The 24,087-nt window shown below is 41.5% G+C and overlaps 2 protein-coding genes and 1 pseudogene across 3 annotated transcripts; 1 reads left to right on the forward strand and 2 right to left on the reverse strand.

The window, feature by feature from the left end:
• LOC121803473 lies at window positions 1-6,767 on the forward strand (annotated as a pseudogene).
• A 244-nt stretch (window positions 6,768-7,011) lies between these two features.
• On the reverse strand, window positions 7,012-9,654 carry LOC121805668 (transcription factor GTE2-like). Its single transcript, XM_042205614.1, has 4 exons — window positions 7,917-9,654; window positions 7,594-7,834; window positions 7,337-7,491; window positions 7,012-7,258 (listed from the first exon to the last, which is right to left on the reverse strand). The coding sequence occupies exons 1-3, from the start codon at window positions 9,441-9,443 to the stop codon at window positions 7,433-7,435; spliced, it is 1,827 nt and encodes a 608-aa protein (XP_042061548.1). The 5' UTR covers window positions 9,444-9,654; the 3' UTR covers window positions 7,012-7,258; window positions 7,337-7,432.
• Window positions 9,655-20,471: 10,817 nt separating this feature from the next.
• Window positions 20,472-23,052, reverse strand: LOC121802332 (transcription factor GTE2-like). Of its 2 annotated transcripts, XR_006050763.1 has the most exons (4): window positions 21,253-23,052; window positions 20,932-21,172; window positions 20,711-20,842; window positions 20,472-20,644 (listed from the first exon to the last, which is right to left on the reverse strand). XR_006050763.1 is itself a non-coding variant. In XM_042201977.1 (3 exons), the coding sequence occupies exons 1-3, from the start codon at window positions 22,807-22,809 to the stop codon at window positions 20,784-20,786; spliced, it is 1,857 nt and encodes a 618-aa protein (XP_042057911.1). In that variant the 5' UTR covers window positions 22,810-23,052; the 3' UTR covers window positions 20,472-20,783. The 2 variants fall into 2 exon arrangements, 1 of the variants encoding a protein (XP_042057911.1); XM_042201977.1 differs by having other exon boundaries at window positions 20,472-20,842.
• Between the last annotated feature and the right edge of the window lie 1,035 nt (window positions 23,053-24,087).

Here is a 24,087-nt window from a genome sequence, read left to right on the forward strand (position 1 = left end):
CATCACGTAGGTTTCAAACATCAGCCTCCCTCTCTTCCATCTCTCCCGTTTTGCTTTCTCTCTTCTACTCTTTTACTGTGTGTGTTTGTTTTTTGTATTAATTTCTAGGCAGGTTTGTGTTAGTTTGGTTCTGACGCTGTGTTTGTTATAATTAATCAATCAACGGCATAGAATATGATGGTTTGTTTTTAAAATTTGTACAGTTTTAAGCTGAGGTGAATGGGTAGCATTAGCAAGAAGAGAGAATCGCAGGAATCCGCGTTTGAAAATGGCGAAGATAAGCAAAAATTGAATGCGGCGGATGTCGAGCCCTCGAGAAAGAAAATGAAAAAGGAGAAAAAGAAGAAGGATATTGAGTTGCTGGAGGCTGAGAATGTGAACGGTGCTGATGCTGCACCGGCATCTTCGAATGCTCATAAAACTCCCTTGAATTCGATGGAGAGGAGGAAACATAGGAAGTTGCAGGATAAGGTGAGGCACGGTGGAGATAAGCGGATTAGTGATTCACGGCCTGTAAAGATGGACGTGGAATTGAAAAATGAGATTGGTGGAACGACCAGTAGTGGTAGTGGTAGTGGAGTGTTGCCTGAGTTCCACATTGGGGTGTTTAAGGAGCTGTCAGCTGCGGATGCGAGTGTGAGGGAAGCGGCAGCTAAGACATTGGTTGTGGAGTTGAGGGAAGTTCAGAATGCTTATGATACCTTGGAGAATAAGGATGAGGTGGAGGATAAGTCGAAACTTGAAGTGGAGAAGGATGATGGCTTGAATAACTGTGCTCCCTCTGTGAGGTATGCTGTGCGGAGGCTTATTCGTGGCGTTTCCTCATCAAGAGAGGTGCGATTTCTTGTTTTTTAAACAAATAGGCAGAGAAAGTTGTGGTACACTAAATAGAAAATTTGACAAGAAAGTTCTTGGAGAGTTATTTTATCCTATTTTTAACTTCATGAGAAAACATGTTCCATATGGCGCAGTGACGATTTTATGTTCTTATGTTCAGTCCTCACTCTTCAGATATGATTTCTTTTAGCGTCCGACATGGTATTGACATCTTGTGATTTCGTTGTTTCTTTATTGTATTGCATATGTACTTTAAGGATGGTTCAAATTTGATTGGAATTCGGATGCAATGCTTATAGGTTGTGTTCTTTTCTCTACTGTTCTATTGCAGTGTGCAAGACAAGGGTTTGCATTAGGTCTCACAATGTTAATTGCCACGGTTCATAGCATAAATTTAGAATCCTTGTTAAAGCTAATTACAACTTTGCTGGAAGTCTCGTCTTCCATGAAGGGTCAGGTGAGTAATGGTCATTTCTCAAATGTAGTCAGTAGCTGAGATTTATGTTTTATTTATGAGGAATCCTTTTATCTATAGGAGGTTAAAGACTGCTTATTGGGTCGTTTATTTGCTTATGGAGCTCTTGCAAGATCGGGAAAGTTCACTGAAGAATGGACTGCAGATAATAATAGTGAACTCATCAAAGAATTTACCAAATGTCTTATTGATCTTGCAGTTAAGAAACGGTACTTACAAGAGCCTGCTGTTGCTATTTTATTGGAGATAGTTGGAAAGGTAATCCAATGCATTACCTGCAGCACATTATTATTTTTGCCATCATTGTGAGGAGTGGAATACTTTTGCATACAATGAACAGATGTGCATTCTAGTGGTCATGAGGACTAGGTCAATGACTTTTAGCTCTTTTTTTGTATAATCTTTTCTAAGTTTTGTGTATACGATTAGGTTTGCAGTAGCAATTCTTAATATTTATACTTCTGTAATTACTCTATTAGATCATGCTACGACATAACTTGTACATCTTCATTAATTTACTATAGCCACCTTTTGTATTAGTTATAGGCCTTCTTCAGTGCCATATCTTTTCAGACTTGTTCATTTATTGGTTTTGTACACTTCACTAAATATTACCCTGTATTAGTGTCATGGTTTAGTTGCCTGAGGAAGCACTGCTAAAGCATCTCCTTGAAGCACCAGGGCTACAGGAGTGGTTTGAAGGAGCAACAGAAACTGGAAATCCTGATGCATTAAGTTTAGCTCTTAAAATACAAGAAAAAGTTTCTATTGACCATTGATTCAGTAAACTGTTGCCTTCCCCCTTTAGCAAAAGTGCCCTTTTTGCTGCTGATTATTTATCCACTATTTCCAGTTGCCTGAAGGTACTACGCATATTTGTTTCTTTATAGATTTTATTACCGGTTAAGTGATATTTTAATCTTTGCTGATGTATATGTCTGGGATATTGCAGGAATCTACCTTCTGTCAGCCAGAGTGCATAGTGTATGGCCTGTTTTGGTTAGTTATCACTTACCTGATGTCGTATGAGATGTTGATTCAGCATCAGGTCTAAAATCAAGTAAGAAGCACAAAAGAAGTCGTAAGTGTAGCTCTACTGATGAAAATATGGAAAAAAATCTGCTATGCTTCTGTGAAACAATAATTGAAGGGTCACTTCTAACCTCATCTCATGATCGCAAAAAGCTAGCATTGGATGTGCTGTTGCTTCTGCTTCCAAATCTTCCTGCTACTTATGTGCATGTTATATTGTCATACTCTCCACAAAAGATTCTTTGCTTTATAAAGTTGCTCAACATTTTCTTAAAGAACTGTCTGAATGGGTAGTGCATGATGACATGAGGAGGGTTGAGGTTATAATGGCTCTGCAGAAACACAGCAATAGAAAATTTGATTGCATCACCAGATCAAAAACAGTGAAAGACCAGATGTCAGATTTCAAAACAGAGTCTGGCTGCATTCTGTTCATTGGAAGCTTGATTACCATGTTTCTTGATGAAGGTCAATCTTCAGAAGAACCTTCAGATCAGATTCAAACTACTGACACTGGAAAATACTGAATTCCTTAAAAGTTGGGTTGTGGAATCCCTTCCTGCTGTTCAAAAGCATTTGAAGCTTGACCAAGATGCTGCAAAATTCCGTGTGCAGAAAGAAGTTCTGAAGTTTCTGGCAGTTCAAGGTCTATTCTCATCATCACTTGGAACTGAAGTAACGTCTTTTGAACTACAAGAAAAGTTCAGGTGGCCAAAATCAGCAATTCCTAGTGCATTGACCCATACGTGTATCGAACAGCTCCAGTTGTTGCTTGCAAATGCACAGAAAGGAGAGGGGCCTCAAGCTGTGGCAAGTGGTGTGGAGGCAAAGGATCTTGGGTCTTATTTTATGCGGTTTCTGGGTATATTATACAACATTCCTTCAGTTTCTTTGTCAAGGGCTTTGAATAGTGATGATGAAGAAGCATTCAAGAAACTGCAGGCCATGGAAAGTCAACTATCGAAAGAGGTACTCCCTTTGAATGTATGCTATGGCCTACATCCCATAATGATAGTCCCTTGTTCATCTTTTTTCTGGTCCAAAATCATAGTTAACTTGTTAAATGTGCTTTATATTCTCCTTTTCTTTAATCCAACCCTGATTGATAACTTTGAAATTAGCCATCTTTTTATTTTCTGTGAGTATATAGGTCTAGTAGGAAATCTTTTATGTAATGTAACTAATTTAAGTGCAGAAAATACATTTTCAGCTCTCAGTTACATAAAATTCGACTATTCCAAGTACATAAAATACAGTTTCATAGTGTGTGAAAGACGGGAATGATCCTTTTGAAATATTCTAAACTAATTTATCATCTATTTATAAGTATTATTTGCAAATTGCTCATTTTATTTTTGACTAATGCCTTGAAATTTGGAGGCCTTGTCGACCTCCACTACTTAAATCTTGGATTTTCTTTACAGGAACGTAATTGTGCTATCACCACAGACGCAAGTAAGTTACATGCTCTGAGATATTTACTTATCCAACTACTGCTTCAAATCATACTTAGACCTGGAGAGTTCTCCGAAGCTGCCTCCGAAATTGTCATGTGTTGTAAAAAAGCTTTCATCTCTTCTGATCTTGAGTCCTCTGGAGAAGATGAGTATGAGGGGGATGGTGGCCTGAACTGATGGATGTACTCGTGGACACAATGCTTTCTCTGTTGCCACAGTCATCTGCTTCGTTGCGATCTGCTATTGAGTAGGTACCAAATAAACATTTATGTCACTTCCCCGTAGTTGAGTGCTGTAAATATTTTATTTGTCTTTACATCGAATATCTTAATGAATGATTCCATTAGCTGACTAACTTTGGCATATCTGAGTAGTGGGGTGTTTCTGCAATTGACTGAATAAATTCTAGTGTTATATACTCCCTCCGTCCCGAGATAGATGTCACAATTCGGTGATGACACAGGATTTTAGGAGATGTTGTTTTGTATTTTAAGCAGAGAGAGAAAGTATATTTAATGTGAGAGAGAACTTTTACCTGGGCAGTGTATGCTGCAATCTTTAATGTAGAAATTTTTTTGGTCAAATTATCTTGTTAATGATGGCATTGAAATCTTCTAATGAATTACACTACATGTTTTGGGTACAAGTAAGATCAATCGTACGCTAATATAGATGAAGGATGTTGTTCATATTTATTGGCATCCCTGTGTGTTAAGAAACACTTAATTGATTTTGTGGAATCGATAAGAGACTTAGTTTGGCTCTGTTGCAGCAAGGTGACACCAGACCAACTTTTTTTGTTATGAGTTTGTGTTTACGATGTAAATAAGGGTCAAAGATTAGTGTGATGGTGTGAAAATTCAAATCTAGATAAATTAGCAGTTTAACAAAATTCTGTTTAATGAAAAAGATTGCATGAGTTGTTCAAGACCATATCCTACTTCAGAAGTGAAGTGTCTTGCATCAAATTCAAGAAATCATGTACTATGAGTTTTAAAATAGACTGTTGAGCTGGAATTCATTAAACTGATCAGTTTCTTGGTATGAAATCTTCATATGTAAATACGTTATTTGAGCTTTTCAGATATTAATTTTCAAGTAACTGCTATCATCAGCATCGATAGAAACTGTCATGCTTACTTGCCTAGAAAGTGATACCCTGGTTTTATTTTCTGATAATTTGCTTTTACTTAATCGCTCATCAAGCCTGCATTAAATCGGACGTTGAGAGTTGTCAAAAAGGATTTAAAACCTGCTCGGCACCACAATACAGATAGTGAAGATGATGATGCTGAAGATGATCTTCTTGGTCTTGAAGAAGCTGAAGAATCTGATGAGGCTGAGACAGGTGAAACTGTAGATAGCGATCAGCAGACAGATGAGTCTGAGTCAGTGGTTGGGGTTGATGTAGTTACTGCTGAACTCCCTGATGCCTTGGATGATGAATCTGACGAGGGAATGGATGATGATGCAATGTTTCGAATGGATAGAAGAACCAAGCAGGAGGAGAAACTGCACATTCTCAGCTTGTCCTCTTTAAGCTCCGTGTCCTCTCGTTGCTGGAGATTTACCTGCATGAAAATCCAGGCAAGTTGAAATGATATATAACTTGAATTTTGATCCATTCCTAGATCTCAGCTCGATGCCCTCGGCTTTGTGCTCTTTGATCCATTCTTTAGAGCCTCTGTTAAGACTTATGATAGATATATAACTTGAATTTTGTCAATTTCTTAGTATTAACATCGCGTGAAGGCATTATAATGCTGGATTTACATCAACTTCTTCTCCGTATTTGATTCTTGAATGATTCTGAATCAGACCTAGTCATCCTTGGTTATTGTTGATGCAGGTAAACCGCAGGTGATCAAAATATTCTCAAACCTTGCTCAAGCATTCACTAATCCACACACAACAGAAGGAAGCGCGCAGCTTGGTCAGCGCATATGGGGAATTATACAAAAGAAAATATTTAAAGCAAAAGAGTATCCAAAAGGAGAAACAGTGTCAGTTGCTGTACTTAAGCCTCTCCTGGAAAAGTATCTGAAGCTGGCAGCAAAGGCCTTCAAAAGAAAAAAATCTGCTTCTAATCCATCTAAGAAGAAACAATTTGCCTCCTTGAGTCGGCATAAAATGATCAATTCACTTGCCCGAAGTTCAACATTTTGGATTTTAAAAATCATTGATGCAAGCAACTTCTCGGAGTCTGAGCTACAAAGGGTCTGTGATACACTGCAGAATATTTTAGTGGACTACTTTGATAGCAAGAAATCACAAATGAAATGCGAGTTCCTGAAAGAAATATTCAGACGGAGACCATGGATAGGTAAACAGCTATTTGGTTTCCTATTAGAGAAATGCAGTTGTGCCAAATCACAATTTCGGCAAGTTGAAGCTTTGGATTTGGTGACGGAAGTGCTGAAGGCTCACGGTAGTGTTAGTGGCAAGGCATCCAAAAAGTTTTTGAAAAGCCACATTTCAAAGATAAGCCATTTGATAAAGCACCTTGTGACGAATATGCCGGAAAAGCAGGCAAGAAGAGCTGCTGTTCGTAGATTTTGTGGCAAGGTGTTCCAAATGCTAACCACTTTTTAAGTTCAGTTCTAGCTTTGTTGATGCTTTGGAAGAAGATGGTTGTGCTGCCTGTCAAAATCCCAACTCGGTGACATATTTCTTGCTCTCAAGAAACAGCAAGTTTGAGAGAGGGAGAATTAAGTGATACATTTCTTGATCTCAAGAGGCCGCAAAAGAGAGGCAAGTTTGATTCTCTAAACTTTTTAACTTTGTGAGATTATTTACTGGATCCACGGAGCTTGCAAATTTACAACATAGGACCAACACACATAGAGTCAGTTTTGCACCTTATGTTTTCTTGTAGGCTTAATACTTTTTCTCTTTGTCAGTTGCCTTATAATTTTAGTTGAGATTGAGTTTAGTTTTGCTTTATCAAATTACACCTTCAGTTCTTATATAGCCTTATAACTCTCTCTCTATATGTTATGTTGCCTCATAATTTTAGTTGAGCTTTGAGATTACATAATTATTATGTGAAACTGACATTGTATATTGTTGTGTTCAGATTTCAGTGTCTGTTGTCACATCACATAAATTTAATTGAATTTGAGTTTGAGTTTGAGTTTAGTTCACTATTTAAATTATGTGTTTGGTTTCTTATGTTGAACAACAAATCTGTGAGAGTTTCTCAAAAGCATATTCAGTGGAATTGTTGTTAATATGCAAAGGGCAACAAGCTGTACAAATAGCTTTGTTTTACTTGGTAGAACTACCCAGCATTTCTGGGAGGACAAAAACTGTAACAAATTAACTTAACCAAACTGACTACAATCTTTTAACAATTACTACACTATTCGTCACCTAAGCTTAAGCTGATACTTCCAATGGAACACATTAATCTCTTATCTTCATCCTCGGCATCTACAGCAACAACTCATTTGCCATTCTGCAAAGTCAAATCAAATATTCTTCAGGTATTGTACATTACCAAAGTGACAAGTAAGCCATTGCAAGAAATACAAACCTCATGAACAAATATGCTAATTTGTGAGAGTAGCCAAAAATGCCCGACCAAAGTAGGCACTCAATTCATTTCAGATATCCTCAAAACGCTATCAAGTCATGACTGTGCATCATCTGCGTCGGACTCACTACCCGAGGAACTCCCTGAATCAGAATCTGTAAAAAGCAAGCTCAAACGAATGAACATCTGTTTGTTTCTGTTTCCATACTTTCACCCGCAACACAACGTAGAAACGCAAGAAGAATCAGTATCAATACCACTCGAGGACGAGCTACTTGAGCTGCCAGAACTGCTTGAGCTACTGCTGGCATTGCCTCTACCATCATTCTCCTGCTCAACAACACCATCATTCTCCTGCTCAACAACACCTTCTCTCTCAATCTCAATCTCCACAGCAGGGAAGCTCGCCGCTGGCATATCGTCATCAATATCTACATCTTCTTCATCATTTTCTTTCATCTTCTTGCCACAATCATCATTCTTGTCACTCGATGCGCCCTACACAACATTACCAACAACATGAATACACAGTGAAAACACCACAAAAAAAGACGCAAATCTTGATGCAAATTAAACTTACCACATCCGCATCGGTAACAGGACTGGAGGGAATAGAAACTCCAGCAGCTGGATTGTTGTTCATCATCAACGCTTGCCGCTTTGTCTTGCTCACCATCTTCTTCCAATTGGTAACAAACCGATCAAGTTCCCACAGCGTCTCCGTATCAAGAGCCTCAATATCAAGCTCAATTTCATCGCCATCCTGTGCCAAATGCTCATCCCTCTTCCTGATTATCTGTACAAGTTGAGGCATCTTCTCTTGGGGTAAATTCTGCAACCCAAATCCAAGTTTCTGCTTCTCGTCCATACTCATATCTCTCTTATTAACATCCTTAGCTCTTGGCTTTGGCTGTTTCGGTGTCACTACTCTTCCAGGTTTCTGCTCCTTCGCCGCAGGTGGAGGAGGAGCCCTCACTGGCGAGGGAGGTAATGGCTCCGGTGGTAATGGTTGCAGATTCATCAGCAGTGTTGATGCAGTAGAATGGTCTTGCATTCTATCAGACTTCTTCATAACATGGGAAACAGGAACATCTCCACCTTTCCGCTTCGACTTCTTTGCAGCCAGAGCCTGACAACCATTACTATTCCAAGAGCTGCCCTGCAATTCCTCAACCTCCCGGAACGGCAAATCATCGTTGATTTTGAATTCATGGGGCTCATTCTTGGGCAGCTTCACGAGCACGCTGTTGAACTTCTCCTGTACAGGCCTGAACATCTCCTCGAACCGTGCCAGAATTTCCTCCGTCATGCCATGAACAGGGTCCGTCTTAGGGTTGTAGAGCAACGCATTGTTAAAAGTTAGCCTGACGTCAGCTGCGAATTCTACAGGCGTCCGATACAAAGTCTTCGCCAGATTCGCTTTCACGGTGCCGAGATCCATTGGATGCTTCACAATCAGATGATAATCGACAAGCTTTAAAGCCACTGCATCCACCGGATCTTTGAAAACATAGCCGAATTTGCCTTTGATCAATTTAGTCACAATCTTTTCGCATTCTTTCAACAAATCCCCAAAATTAACCGTCTCCAAGCTGCTATTTTCATATCCATCGTTCAATCTCTTGGGAGTGGATCTAATCGCAGGTCCGGGACGTTTACTGCCACTATATTTCTTTGATTTCGGCTGATATCTAGGGGTTTCCCCAATGTTGAACCGACCAAAATCAATCCGATCACGCAAATCACGGATTTGATCGAGTTCGGCAGAGAGGCGTTTCCGGAGCTCCAGAAGCTCTGATTTCGTGTACGTCGCAACATAGAAGGTCAAATAGCCACCGTAATTCCCCACGTTACCAGCCGCAGGCGTCTGGTTGAAAGAATTTGCATCATCTGACGCCGTCCTCGTGACGGCCGGCGAATCGACGTTGTTGTTGCTGATGCTGCGGTAGCGACCGGCGGCACCGTTCGCTGGAGACGGGTGGAATTGCTTCTGCTTCTTCTTAGGGTTAGGATGAGGGTTTGGATTTAGGTGGGGATTCGCGTACTGCGTCTTTCCCATGAGGGCCCAGCTCGACTCATTCTGGCTCCCTAAAACAGCGGACGCCATGAATCACACCGTCGGCAGCGCTCAGCTCTGTTGAGCCTCCGGCAGCGATTTCCCCCAAAAATCATGTATTGAATCTTCCGCAGAATTCCCTCGCCGAACGGTCTGAGTCAGCTCGGAGCTCAATTTAATTGAGAAATGGGCTAGAATTTGGGTGAAAACAAAAAAAGATTTTATACTGGACTCTAATTTCACGAGGTTGAGGAGATATTAGGGTTTGAGCGAAGAAATACGAAGGAGAGGGCGTCCTTCTTAAAGGCGATGAGATCTGCCCGATTATATTTCGGGCAGAATCGCAGCCGTCGATAATCCAGGTGACGGCAATCTAACGGCAACAGTGGATTTGTCTTCTGGCTGAGAGTTGACCGAGACATCTGTCATGGACGGCCGCGATGGGGCTGTTGGAACACGTGGCGACTAAGAAGCCGTTAGGTTTAGTTTGAATGGGTCGGGTTAAAGGTTTCTGTGGGGCCTCTGGAAGTGCTGACATGGCAATGAAGAAAACTCGCTTTGGCATGTGACGTGTCAGGGGATCTCGCTACGACCAGAGGGTGAAAAAGACCGACGAAATAACTAAAATGCCTGCAATTAATGGAGGTTGCCTTTTTCCACAAGTGTTGATCTTTTTTTTTGTAATTTTAATTTAATTTCTTTAGAGCATCCACAGTGGTCGGCGGACAAGCAATAGCTCAGCCATACCACATCAGCGGCACTAAATTCCTCCTGCCACATCAGCTGGACAAGCAACTGGACAAGCAATAGCCCAGCCACAGCCTTACCACATCATCAACACTAAAAATAATAATTAACAATCACACAAAATACGGAATTAAATTCATGCCACATATACGGGAAAATTTGATAATTTCATTTAAATTAAAAAAGGTACACAATTTAACAAAATTACATAATAAAAAAATTACATAATTTAACAAAATTACATAATTAAAAAAAAACCTATCGTCGTGCAGTCCTCCGCGCCCACAACTCTTCAATTAAATCCTTTTGGAGTCGAATATGAGCATCCACTTGGCGCATGTCGGCATGTGCCTGGAGGCGGCCGGCTTCATCGTGAGGTACCCCGCTTCGTACGTTGGGGGCGGCCGCGCCGTGGCTTGGACCGGCTTCATTATCGTCGTTGGCCCAACTAGTCAGTTGTACACCTTCATCTTCGACAATCATGTTGTGCATGATAATACAGGCGTACATTATATCAGCAATGCAGTCGACATGCCACAAACGCGTTGGACCCCTAACTGCCGCCCATCGAGAATGGAGCACACCAAATGCGCGCTCCACGTCCTTGCGCGCCGACTCCTGTCGTGCCGCAAAGTAGGCCTTCCTCTCATCTGATGCGCATCGGATCGTCTTCACAAAGACGGGCCACCTAGGGTATATCCCATCCGCCAAGTAGTAGCCCATATCATGTTGGTTGCCGTTGGCGACAAAACTGATGGCCGGACCAACGCCCTGGCACTGCTCGTTGAAAAGGGGTGACGAGTTGAGGACGTTGAGGTCGTTGTTCGAACCGGCTACCCCAAAATACGCATGTCAAATCCACAGCCGGTAATCAGCTAAGGCCTCGAGGATCATCGTGGGATTCTTTCCCTTGTAGCCGGTCGTGTAGAACCCTTTCCATGCAGCAGGGCGATTCTTCCGCTCCCAATGCATACAATCTATGCTGCCTAACATACCCGGGAACCCATGCTTCTCCCCGTGCATCTGCACCAGCTCCTGGCAGTCTTCGGGGGTTGGGCTTCGAAGGTACTGCTCACCGAATATTTCAACCACGCCCTGATAAAAATACTTCATACATTCAAGGGCAGTCGTCTCGCCGATGTGGAGGTACTCGTCCCACATGTCTGCCGCGCCTCCGTAGGCCAGCTGCCTGATTGCCGCAGTGCACTTTTGAATAGGTGTGTGGCCGGGTCTGCCAGCCGCATCGTGCCTGAAGCGGAAACACAGATATCGACGCTCCAAAGCGTCGACAATACGCATAAACAGGGCCTTGCTCATCCTAAAACGCCGCCTGAAAAGGTTGGCGTTAAACCGCGGCTCCGGTGCGAAGTAGTCTTCGTATAGCCGCTGATGTGCAGCTACGTGATCCCGGTCAATCACTGCTCGGCGGTGGACAACGGGTCGAGGTTGAGGTACCGCCGGCTGCGAGGCCCGTTGTAGCAGCCGGTCTATCTCTCGGGACGTATAGGCATCCAAATGTTCGTTCAAACGCCGTTTGTACTCCTCAGCATCCCCACCACTACCACTACTACTACCACCCGCGTTACTCATTTCGCGTTGTTGTTGATCTTGTACCGAAATTAAGAAAGAGAGAGTACTCGTTAAAACAAGTGGTGCGAATGAAAATGTCGTGCAAATTGCGTATATATAGTGTTTCGAAAATTAATAAAAAAATCGCTCGCCGGTTCCTCGCCGATCTGGAGGCTGCAATAGCGGCGAGCCGATCGGCGAGAGAATCGGCGAGCGTCCGAGAATCGGTGTAGCCTCGCCGAAATTCTCACCGATTTGGCACTCGCCGACTGCAATAGTTCGGCGAGCGCCAAAAATCGGCGAGCCGCTCGCTCGCCGACCACTGGAGATACTCTTAGTTCTAATAGTATTACGTTCTATTTTAAGTGAATTAACTTTTTTTTGCGATATCATATTTTAAATAATATATTTATAAAAATATAAATATCATTCACTTTTTTTTCTTACTTTTTTCTCCATTTAATTCACAAAACAACATTACATAAAATTGTATTTCGGTATAGAAATGCTCCAACTTAAGAATATCCACAATAGGGAGCCGGGGCTCTCGGGCATGGGACTTGGCCGAGCCGCGGCTCCTATAATGGAGGACAAGCAGAGCCGTGGCGGGGGGTAGCCCATGGGCGCGTCGACCAGTTGGTCAGGTTGGGGCTCTTGAGTGCGAGCCGCGGCGCCCTATTGTGGCGGCCGAGAGCCGGTCCTTAGCCCATGTTTTAATATTTTTTTATTTTCTTATTTATTTCTTATAAATATACCTATTATTCTCAATTTTTTACCTCATTCCAATCTCCACTCTTTTCTTATAATTTTCGTTGTATAATTTCCCATTTCTATAACACAACGAAGAATTGGATTAATTTTTTTTTATTAAATTATGCATTATTTTTATTATTATAGTCCGATAATTTTTATTCTAGTTAAATTAAAATATACCCAAAATGAAAAAAATAATTAATTTGTGGCTTGTGCTTGTCCACTATTAGAGTATCCACAATAGGGGAGCCGCGGTTCCCTATTGCTGAGGACGCGGAGGGTCGCGGCGGGGGGGCGCCCATGGGCGAGCCACGGTGACGGCTCCGCGACGCCCTATTGTGGCGGCTGAGAGCCGCGGCTACGCCCAATTTCGCTTTTTTTTTTCTTATTTCTATAAATATACTCATTTTTCTCCATTTTTTACCCCATTCCAATCTCCACTCTTTTCAATTTATCTCAATTCTAACTTCAAAAAATAAGTTCTGACGATGAGATTTAACAAATGATCAATATGGAGTTCGATGAACTGGGTGAAGAGGTGCAACGTGAAGCTGACGAGGAAGCGGCGGCGGTCCCTCGGGCGATCCATCATTGGCGGGCAATCCGCCGTGACCATGTCGGGGCCGACCAACGGCTAATGGAAGACTACTTTGACGATAACCCCTGTTATCCGCCAGATATTTTCCGTCGGCGATTCAGAATGTCGCAACGGTTCTTCATCCATATAGCGAAGTCATTGGCGCAGCGGTACAGGTGCTTCACCCTACGACGTGATGCCAGCGGCCGAATCAGATTGTCGACTTATCAGAAGTGTACTGCTGCAATTAGGCAGCTTGCCTATGCCGGACCCGCTGACATGTTCGACGAATACCTACAAATGGATGAAACGACTTCCCTAAAGGCGCTGAGACAGTTTTGTAATGACATCCAGACTATCTTCGGTTCGGAGTATCTATGGAAGCCAAATGCCGATGAATGCCAGCGATTAATAGATATGCACGGGAGTGTGCATCATTTTCCAGGGATGTTGGGCAACATCGATTGCATGCAATTGGAGTGGAGGAACTGCCCGTTGGCTTGAAAGGGGCAGTTCAGTTCTGGATTCAAAGGGAGACACCCCCACGAGGATCCTGGAAGCCGTTGCTGACTACCGTTTGTGAATCTGGCATGAGTATCCACAATAGGGGAGGGGTTGCCCTATTGTGGCAGCCGAGAGCCGCGGCTCCGCCCAAGTTTAGATTTTTTATTTTCTTATTTCTTATAAATATACCCATTTTCTCCATTTTTTTACCCCATTCCAATCTCCACTCTTTTCAATTTATCTCAATTCTATTTTTCGTTGTATAATTTTCCCCTTTCTATAATAGAACGAAGATTTGGTTTTAATTTTTTTATAATTATTATAGTCCGGCAATTTTTATTCTAGTTAAATTGTAATATACAAAAAATGAAAAAAATAATTAATCTGTGGTTTGGGCTTGTCCACTATTAGGGTGGACAAGTTTTTTTTTGGCATGGCCATATTTCTTGGCATTGGCCAAGTTTTTGTGACATGGACTTGGGCATGGCCTTAACTATTATGGACACCCTTAGGGTGAACTAGTTTTTTTATGGTCTGATCAAGTTTTTTGGTCTTGGCCAAATATTTGTGGCTTGAGCTTGGCCATGGCCTTTAACTCGCGGACACCCTAAATGGACAGAGGGATACTTTTGAATTCTATTTATAATTATTTTGGTCCCACCTGACATGTAACTAGTTTTGGTATTAATTGTTTTCTACAATAAAGGACCCTCTCTAAAAGCATTATCATTTGATCTGGTTAGGATTTAAATAAAATTTATTCTTCCCCAACAATAAGTTGAAGGTGGTTGGTACGAGAGTATGGATTTTTTTATCAATATTTATTCGGTTGTTGCTCAAAACTAAGATAAGAATACAATTAAAAATATACATTTTTTAATCAATACGTGATTATAAGAATCATTAACTAATATATTTAATTAAAGAAAGATATATGTAATTATTAAATAAAGAGAGAAAATTACTTTATTATTTCTAAAAAATATGTTATTTTAATTAGAATAAACAAAACACAAAATGTATTATCATCTTGGCTGATATGGAGGAATATGTAATTAAAAAGGGAATTTAAAATATTAGTAAAAATTATCAATATTAGTAAAAATGGTCAAAGTATATGATGACTAGTACTCATATAGTATGGTTTTTAGCAATTGACAAAATGGGTTATTCGTAATGTTAGCTCCAAACTCTTGATGGGCAGCGGGATGAGATGGCGCACAATTTTTGGAGTTGGTTGCTGGCTTATTTGGAAGAAAAAATGTGGTTTCATTTTCAAGGGTGAGCAGAAAAGTTCAGAAAAAATTAATGCACGTATTCTCACTATGGCCAAGAATGTGGAAGAAGCTAGATTGACAGACCCAGGAGACACGAGATTGTCCAGACCACCTATGCTAGTAGGTTGGCGACCTCCCGCGCTTGATCATTTAAAATTGAATACTGATGCCTCCTTAAAGAATTGAGTCGGGTTATGCCTTTGGGGGAGGTCTGATTAGAGACGCAGCGGGATTATGGAGGTATGACTTTGTTGTTAACATTGGAGTTTGTTCTATTCTAACTGCAGAGATTTGGTGCTTGTATCACGGCCTACCTTTGGCCAATTCTATAGGTATCCGTAAGTTGGAGGTGGAAAGTGATAATTTTGATGGAGTGGCCATGATCTTGGGACACTTTGAAACTTCTATCAATTGTCGCTCTATAGTGAAGAGGGTATGTAGGTTACTTCAAGATTTCGATTTTGTGGCTCTGCAACATGTGCATCGAGAAGGGAACTTTGATGCCGATTTTTTAGCGCATTATGCTTATTCTTATCATAGAGGTGCTCATGAGCTTGAGGTCCCTCCGTCGAGGCTCTATAGCTGGATGCTGCATGATAGACTAGGTGTTGCTTATATTCATTGATTTTGTCTTTATAATTGGGTTTTGTCAGTTTTTACCAAAAAAATATTATGTTTTTTAGCTAATTTTATTAAAAAAACAATTCAACCATTCATTTTTTGATAAATATTATTATCCCGTTATAGGGTAAATGCCATATTTAAATAATGGCATATATTTTTAAAATGTTATTTGTATGTTAATGTTGAGGCAAATATATTTTTATACCCCTTTGTCACTATTAATTAGCATATGTTGACTTGGTTATGTAGTGAAAGAGTGGGAAAAGTTAGCAAAATGTGATTTCTAGTATTATATTTTCTCTCTGTTACGTTATAAGCGAAAATGTTTCCTTCAGGCATGAGATTTTAAAAAATGATACTCCCTCTATCCCGGCTAAAATGATAAAATTCTGAATCGACACAAGATTTTAGGATTTGTTGTTTAATGTGATTAATTGGAGAGAGAAAGAGTGAGTGTAAGTATTAAATGGAGAGAGAAAGAGCGTTGAATATTTAATAGGAGAAAGAAAAATGTGGGATGTATTAATTGGAGAGAGAAAGTTACCAAAAATAGAAGTATGTCATCTTGGTTGAGACAAACTAAAAATGAAAGTGTGTCATCTTAGTTGTGACAGAGAAAGTAGAGTTTAGTGAATAGAGAGTAAAATATAAGATACTCCCTCCGTCCGCGAATAGAAGTCTCGTTTTCCATTTTGGTCATTTGGCAAATATGAGTTCTGGTTCATAATTACTATAAATAGTAAAGAGACCCCACATTCCAATCAAATATCATTTAAAACTAATATATACAATTAAGACTCATATTCCATTAATTTTCTTCCACTTAGTTTTCTTAACATTTCTTAAAATCTGTGCCGGAATAAAATGAGATTCCTATTCACTGACGGAGAGAGTAGTAAAGTAGAGAAGCGAAGAGACAAAAAAGTGTTATTTTTTGATTAAAAAAGGGAAATGAGTCATTTTAGGTGGGACATCACATCCCAAAATGTAATGTGACTAGTTTATGGTGGGACGGAAGGAGTATTAGTTTAATACTCCCTCCGTCCACAAAAAAAGTCTCATTTATAGACGGCATGAATTTTAATGAGAAATTAGTAAAATAATAGAGAAAAAGTGAGGGGAAAAAGTAAAATAAAAAATGAGAAAAATGGATAAAGTAAAGAAAATTTTTATTTTTGAAATGTGACTATTTTTCGTGGAAAACCCAAAATGACAAAATGAGACTATTTTTCGTGGACGGAGGGAATAATAAATTGTGAGTCAGATGAGTTAGAGTTATACATAGTCCACTACCAAAAGTAATAAAATGTAAAGATGTCAATTAATCGTGGATGGACGAAAAAAAATGTGAGAAAGAATTTTTTTTCAAAAAGAAATTGTAACATCTTTTATGAAACAAAATAAAAAAGAAAGTGTAACATTTACCTTAAGATGAAGGGAATAAAATAATATTATAATATTTGAAAGTTGTTAAAGAATCTAAAAATAGCTTAAATTTTTTATTAGATTTTTTTTCTCCTCCCATTCATCGCCATTAACCATAGATTCTCCACCTCTTCGAGATACGACGAAAATTGTTTGCAACATCTCCATATTCATATTATGCACAAAATTTGGAGCGACATTGAGTGTATGTGGTTTGGATGAGAATTGAGATTGTTTGTTTATTTTATTTAGTTGATGTATCTATTCGAACCATAAGAATCAATGATGGGACGACAAATTCCTTTGAATCATAATAATTAAATGCTTTTGGTGGAATATGGATTTAATGTTGAGAATTTTGTTTAAAAGTCAAAGTTTGTGTTCCAATAGATTATTGTCGTTTGAATAGACTTATATAATCTTTCGTTGTAATAGATTAATGTATGATTTGTACTACAATTTTCTATTACCGATTAATCGATAAACTCATTTGTTGGAAGATTGCATAAGCTCATATAATGAGAATTTTATTTTCTATTTGGGGAAATCATTTTGACCGATTAAAGTTGAGCCAAAGATTATCATAAAGATTTGGATTTTTGAGATTATTTTTAAAACAAGCTTGTTGGCTTTATAACATAGAAATCTTATTTTTTTCAAGAACGCCCACGCCATTTTAAGAATAACAATTCTTGTTAAATGTTTGTTCCGACCCTTTACCATCTTTTCTATATTCATTGAGACTGTGTATCAAATCTATAACTCAACGGAGGCTCGAGAAATAAAGAGAAATGTATATAAACGTGACTTCCAGAGCATGAAGTAGAACTGTAGAAGGAAATGCATGTTGGAGGCTAGCATCAGTGGCGCGGAATTCCCAAAAACACCTCCTGCTACGTCATACGGACTTCCCACTGCACTGCCACATCATAAGGAATTCCCACTGCACAGTGGCGGACATCCCCAAGGACATCCCGAAGGACTTCCCACAATTAAAAAAATTCACAAATACACAAATTAAACAATTTTCGAAAGTAAGAAATTTAAGGAATTAAATAGTCGACACGAATACGGAGAAAATGCAACCACATTATTTAAAAAAACATACTTCATTATAAAAAATACATAATTACTAAAAAAATTAAATTATTAAAATAAAAACCGGCTTCTCACTCCTCGGATTCCCCGTCGCCGTCCACGCCGCCACCCCCCTCTCCGTCACCGTCCGACATGTCTCCGAACCCCAAATCGCGCCGCATACTGTTGATGAGGGGTTTAAGCGACCGCTTGTAATGGGGGTCGGTCGATTGGCGCCATTCAACCATTGCACGTAACAAGGTTTCATGTGCCGCAATGCGGGCGAATGAGGGGTTCTTGGGATCGTTTTGGGCGGGTGCTGCCGATTGGGCCTCGGCGGATCCGCTGGTGCTTCCCCTCGCCATCCGCGTCGAGGACTTTTGCCCAACCGGGCGACGGCGGCGGGCCAACGATGTGGGTGTCGGGAACTCTGCCTCGGCGGGGGGGAGTTCCGCGGAACCGGCACTGCTACTGTACCCTCCGGAGTCGCTGATCTTCGTCCGCTTCGGCCAGCCAGATTCAACACCCGCAGTGAACTTGGCCGAAGACTGCACCACAAGATACACCGCCCAATATTTGCATTCCCCTGAAGCCCAACTGAGTGTCGGGGAACTATTGATGAGACATGAGCTTCACATCCTCGGCAGACATGCTGTTGGTTGCCGAGCGGAGGTTGTTTGTGTAAATGCCGGCAAATCGGCTGAGCTGCCTCTTCAGCCGATCCCACTGTTTCCGGCATTGCTCTGCGTTGATAGCTTTGGCTAATGCGTCACCACATCCGGTCAATGTGCTGGTTCGTCCCAACATAAGGATCCTCCACTACACTGATCCACGCCTTCGCCAGCGCGACGCACTCGTCCATGATCCAGACGGTCCTCCTGTTCCCGCTGGATCCCCCCACCTCAGCGGCCCCTCCTCACCACCGTACATCAGGATGTCCCGTCCCCTACCCCTCCTTCGCCCTGTCCTCCCCCTCCTCACTGTCGCCGGTGGTGCATCGGTGGGAGAATCCCGGATCGGAGAAAGCCCCAACTCCTCGAGCGAGAACGTGTCATTGCCAGTGAACTGAGTCTCGAGAGGAGGACGTCCGCGCGGCGTCGCGACGGAATTCCGCGTAAACGCCGCGAAACTGCGGTGTCCTCGGCGGAATTCTGGCACGCCGGTGGAAATTCCGTCGGGACAGGCGCCATTGCTGATGCTCTAATTACATCAATAATATAAAAGTAGTTTACTTTTTTGTTTTTACAAATAAGAACATCCAAAGTTCTTAAAAAGAATCAAATTGAATATTCAACCAATATATATATGACTATTACTTACTATATGATAAGATAACTAAAATATGAGCAACAAACAAATCTAGCAAGTGCTTCAATCTAAGGGCATCCGCAATTTGGTCGGAATCGCGGCCCTCGGAGGCGCCGCGAAATCCAGCCTTATTGCAGGGGAGAAATTTTGCGGCCACCCGGTTTGGCAGTTGTTTCAAGCCTTATTGTAGCTCCTTTTCGCCGCGTTCTTTTGCTTGAAATCAGATTTATATGTATATATTTATACGCGTTATAATAATAGCTGATTCCGATACAAAACACATAACTTTTTAAATTTTATATATTAAAATTATCAACATAAAAATATTACTTTATTTTTTTTCCACTTCCAAAATGACTGTTTAAGGAAGTTTGCTAAATAGCGTGGGATGGAGGGAGTATGATTTAATGGCATGTGGGGCCATAAGGCATTAAACTCTATTTATAACCTACTCACCCTTTGTCCTAAAGAAGATGATCACTTCCTTGGCAAACATGAGATTTTATGCAGTTTTAAGAAAGTGATACTTATTGCTTACTTGTTATTAATAAAAATTGCTATCTATCCTTGGGACGGAACGAGGATTTCAATTCAATTTTTTTAAAAAAAATTACTCTATGAAATATATATTGAGGAGAGGCAAATGCCCCTACTAGATCCGCCCCTGATCGATCCTCTGCATTAATAAAAATTGTGAGGCTTACTTGCCAAGAAAGTGATACTCTGGTTTTTTTTCTGATAACATTTTGTTTTTACTTTATTACTTTGGTGCATTCCCCCGTTGCTCATCTATCGTCCTCCTCCTCCAAGCTAAATAGGAGTACTTGGTTTTATCTTCTAAGTGAAGTTTTTCAGATGATCTTTTTGGTCTTGAAGAAGGGAAAGCGATCAGCAGACAGATGAGTGTGATGCAGTGGTATGCAATTACTGATGATGAATCTGACTGATGCAATATAGAGTATGTTTCGAATGGATACTTATACTCGGAAAAGAAGAAGCAAGCAGGAGGAGAAACTGCACATTTGTGCTCTTCAAGCTGAGGGCATGGAGCTGAGATCTAGGAGGGTCTCTAAAGAATGGACCTGTGTCCTCTCATTGCTTTGATGACCATCCCTCTGTTAAGGCTTAAGATAAATACGTTGAATTTTGTCAATTTCTTCGTATTCGACTCTTTAGTGAATCTGAATCAGTCGTGTCTTTGGTTATTGCTGATGCAGGTGTTCAAAAATAGGCTTTTTTCACTAGGTAGAAATTCCCACCATTTCTGGGGAAGAAGAAAACTGTACTACAAATTAACCTATCTACTTCTATTTTCTTCACCTAAGCTTAAGCTGAGATTTAATCTATTTTCTTCATCCCCCGCATCTACAACCACCACCTCATTTGTCATCCTGTAAAGTCAAACCAAATATTCTTCAGCTCTTGCACATTATTCACAAGAACCAAGAAATACACACCTGCTACAGCACCCAAATGCCGGAAAGAAGTAGCACTGAATTCATTTCAGATTTGCTCATAACAGTTGTCAAGTCAAGACTCTGCATCATCTGCGTCGGACTCACTACCCGAGGAACTCCCTGAATCAGAATCTGTAAAAAGCAAGCTCAACCAAATGAACATCTGTTTCTGTTTCCATACTTTTACCCGCAACACAAGCAAGAAGAATCAGTATCAATACCACTCGAGGACGAGCTACTTGAGCTGCCAGAACTGCTTGAGCTACTGCTGGCATTGCCTCTACCATCATTCTCCTGCTCAACAACACCATCATTCTCCTGCTCAACAACACCTTCTCTCTCAATCTCAATCTCCACAGCAGGGAAGCTCGCCGCTGGCATATCGTCATCAATATCTACATCTTCTTCATCATTTTCTTTCATCTTCTTGCCACAATCATCATTCTTGTCACTCGATGCGCCCTACACAACATTACCAACAACATGAATACACAGTGAAAATACCACAAAAAAAGACAAATCTTGATGCAAATTAAACTTACCACATCAGCATCGTTAACAGGACTGGAGGGAATGGAAACTCCAGCAGTTTGATTGTTGTTCATTATCAACGCTTGCCGCTTTGTCTTGCTCACCATCTTCCTCCAATTGGTCACAAACCGATCAAGTTCCCACAGCGTCTCTGTATCAAGAGCCTCAATATCAAGCTCTATTTCATCGCCGTCCTGTGCCAAATGCTCATTCCTCTTCCTGATTATCTGTACAAGTTGAGGCATCTTCTCCTGGGGCAAACTCTGCAACCCAAACCCAAGTTTCTGCTTCTCGTCCATACTCATATCTCTCTTATTAACATCCTTCGCTCTTGGCTTCGGATGCTTCGGGGTCACTACTCTTCCAGCTTTCTGCTCCTTAGCCGCAGACAGAGGAGGAGCTCTCACTGGAGAGGGAGACAATTGCTCCGGCGCTAATGGCGGCAAATTCATCGGCGGTGGAGGCAGATTAGAAGCCGTTGAAGCAGTAGAATGGGCTTGCATTGATGTATGCATTCTGTCAGACTTCTTCAAAACATGGGAAACAGGAACCTGTCCACCTTTCGCCTTCGACTTCTTCGCAGCCAGAGCCAGACAACCATTATTGTTCCAAGAACTGTCATGCAATTCCTCAAACTCCCGGAAAGGCAAGTCATTGTGGATTTTAAACTCGTGGGGCTCCTTCTCACGCCGCTGCTCGAGCACGCTGTTGAACTTATCCTGCACCGGCTTAAACATCTCCTCGAACCGCGCCTGAATTTCCTCTGTCATGCCATGAACAGGATCCGTCTTAGGGTTGTAGAGCAACGCATTGTTAAAAGTCAGCCTGACGTCAGCTGCGAATTCTACAGGCGTCCGATACAAATTCTTCGCCAGATTCGCCTTAACGGTGCCGAGATCCATTGGATGTTTCACAATCAGATGATAATCGACAAGCTCTAAAGCCACTGCATCCACCGGATCTTTGAAAACATAGCCGAATTTGCTTTTAATCAATTTAGTCACAATCTTTTCGCATTCTTTTAATAAATCCCCAAAATTAACCGTCTCCAAGCTGCCAGTTTCATATCCATCGCCCATTCTTTTGGGAGCGGATCCAATCGCAGGTCCGGGACGTTTATTGCCACTATATTTCTTTGATTTCGGCTGATATCTAGGGGTTTCCCCAATGTTGAACCGACCAAAATCAATCCGATCACGGAAATCACGGATCTGATCAAGTTCCACAGAGAGGCGTTTCCGGAGCTCCAGAAGCTCTGACTTCGTGTACGTCGCAACATTTAAGGTCAAATAGCCACCGTAATTCCCCGCGTTACCAGCCGCAGGCGTCTGGTTGAAAGAATATGCATCATCTGACGCTGTCTGCGTGACGGCCGGCGAATCGACGTTATTGTTGCTGATACTGCGGTAGCGACCGGCGGCACCGTTCGCTGGAGACGGGTGGAATTGCTTCTGCTTCTGCTTAGGGTTAGGGTGAGGGTTTGGATTTAGGTGGGGATTCGCGTACTGCGTCTTTCCCATGTGGGCCAAGCTCGACTCATTCTGGCTCGCTAAAACAGCGGACACCATGAATCGCACCGTCGGCAGCTCTCAGCTCTGTTGAGCCTCCGGCAGCAATTCATCCCAAAAATCATGTATGGAATAGCCGGAATCTTCCGTTATACCCCCTCGCCTAACGATCTGCGGCAGCTCGGAGCTCAATTAAATTGAAAAATGGGCTACAATTTAGGGGAAAACAAAATACGCAAAAGATATTATACTGGACACCATTTTCACGAGGGTGGGGGATATTAGGGTTTGAGCGAAGAAATCAGACGGAGAGGGCGTGCTTCTTAAAGGCGATGAGATTTGCCCGCTCATATTTTGGGCAGCATCGCAGCCGTTGATTTCCAGGTGACGGAAATCTAACGGCAAAAGTGGATTTGTCTGCTCGCTGAGAGTTGACCGAGACTTATTTCACGGACGGCCAAGATGGGGCTGTTGGAACACGTGGCGGATGTAAAGGGCTTTCGGGTTTGAGGTAAAATGGGTCGGGTTACAGGGTTTGTGTGGGTCAGAGGAACTCGCTTTGGCACGTGACGTGTCCGGTGTATCTCGCCACGCGAAGAGGACTTTGTATTGAATTCACCAAAATGCCCTAGCCGTTAGGGTATCCACAGTGGTGATAGCCCAGCAATAGCCCAGCCACAAACTCCTCCTGCTACATCATCAATACTAAAAATCCTCCTGCCACATCAGAAATAGCCCAGCCATAGCCTAGCCATATCATAAATATCGCAGCCACATCAATAGCCACATCACTAATAACACAATATACGGAATTTAATTTACGAGACATATACGGGAAACATTAATAATACTATTTTAATTTTAAAAAAGTACAATAAATTAAAAAAGTACAATAAATTTAAAAAAGTACTAAAATTTTTAAAAAGTACATTAATAATAAAAATTACATTAAAAAAAGTACATTTTACAAAATTACATAAATAAAAAAAAACTAACTCCGAGCAGTCCTCCGCGCCCATAACTCTTCAATTAAATCTTTTTGGAGTCGAATATGAGCTTCCGTTTGGCGCATGTCGGCATCGCGTAAATATAGTGTCTCGAAAATTTAAAAAAAAAAACAAAAAAACCGTTGGGCGATGCGCCGGGCGATCCCGACGCTGCAATGGCGCCGAGCGGATCGCCTAGCGCATCGCCCAGCGCCCGTCGACCGCCTAGCGCTAGGCGATTTTTAATTCCGAAAAACCGCTTGGCGGTTTTCGGAAGCTGCAATGGTTCGCCTAGCGCCGGCGCTCGGCTAGGTGGTGCGCTAGGCGCCATTGTGGATAGCCTTACTGGAGG

This window comes from Salvia splendens, chromosome 5 (assembly GCF_004379255.2).
Source record: "Salvia splendens isolate huo1 chromosome 5, SspV2, whole genome shotgun sequence".
Lineage (NCBI taxonomy): Eukaryota > Viridiplantae > Streptophyta > Magnoliopsida > Lamiales > Lamiaceae > Salvia > Salvia splendens.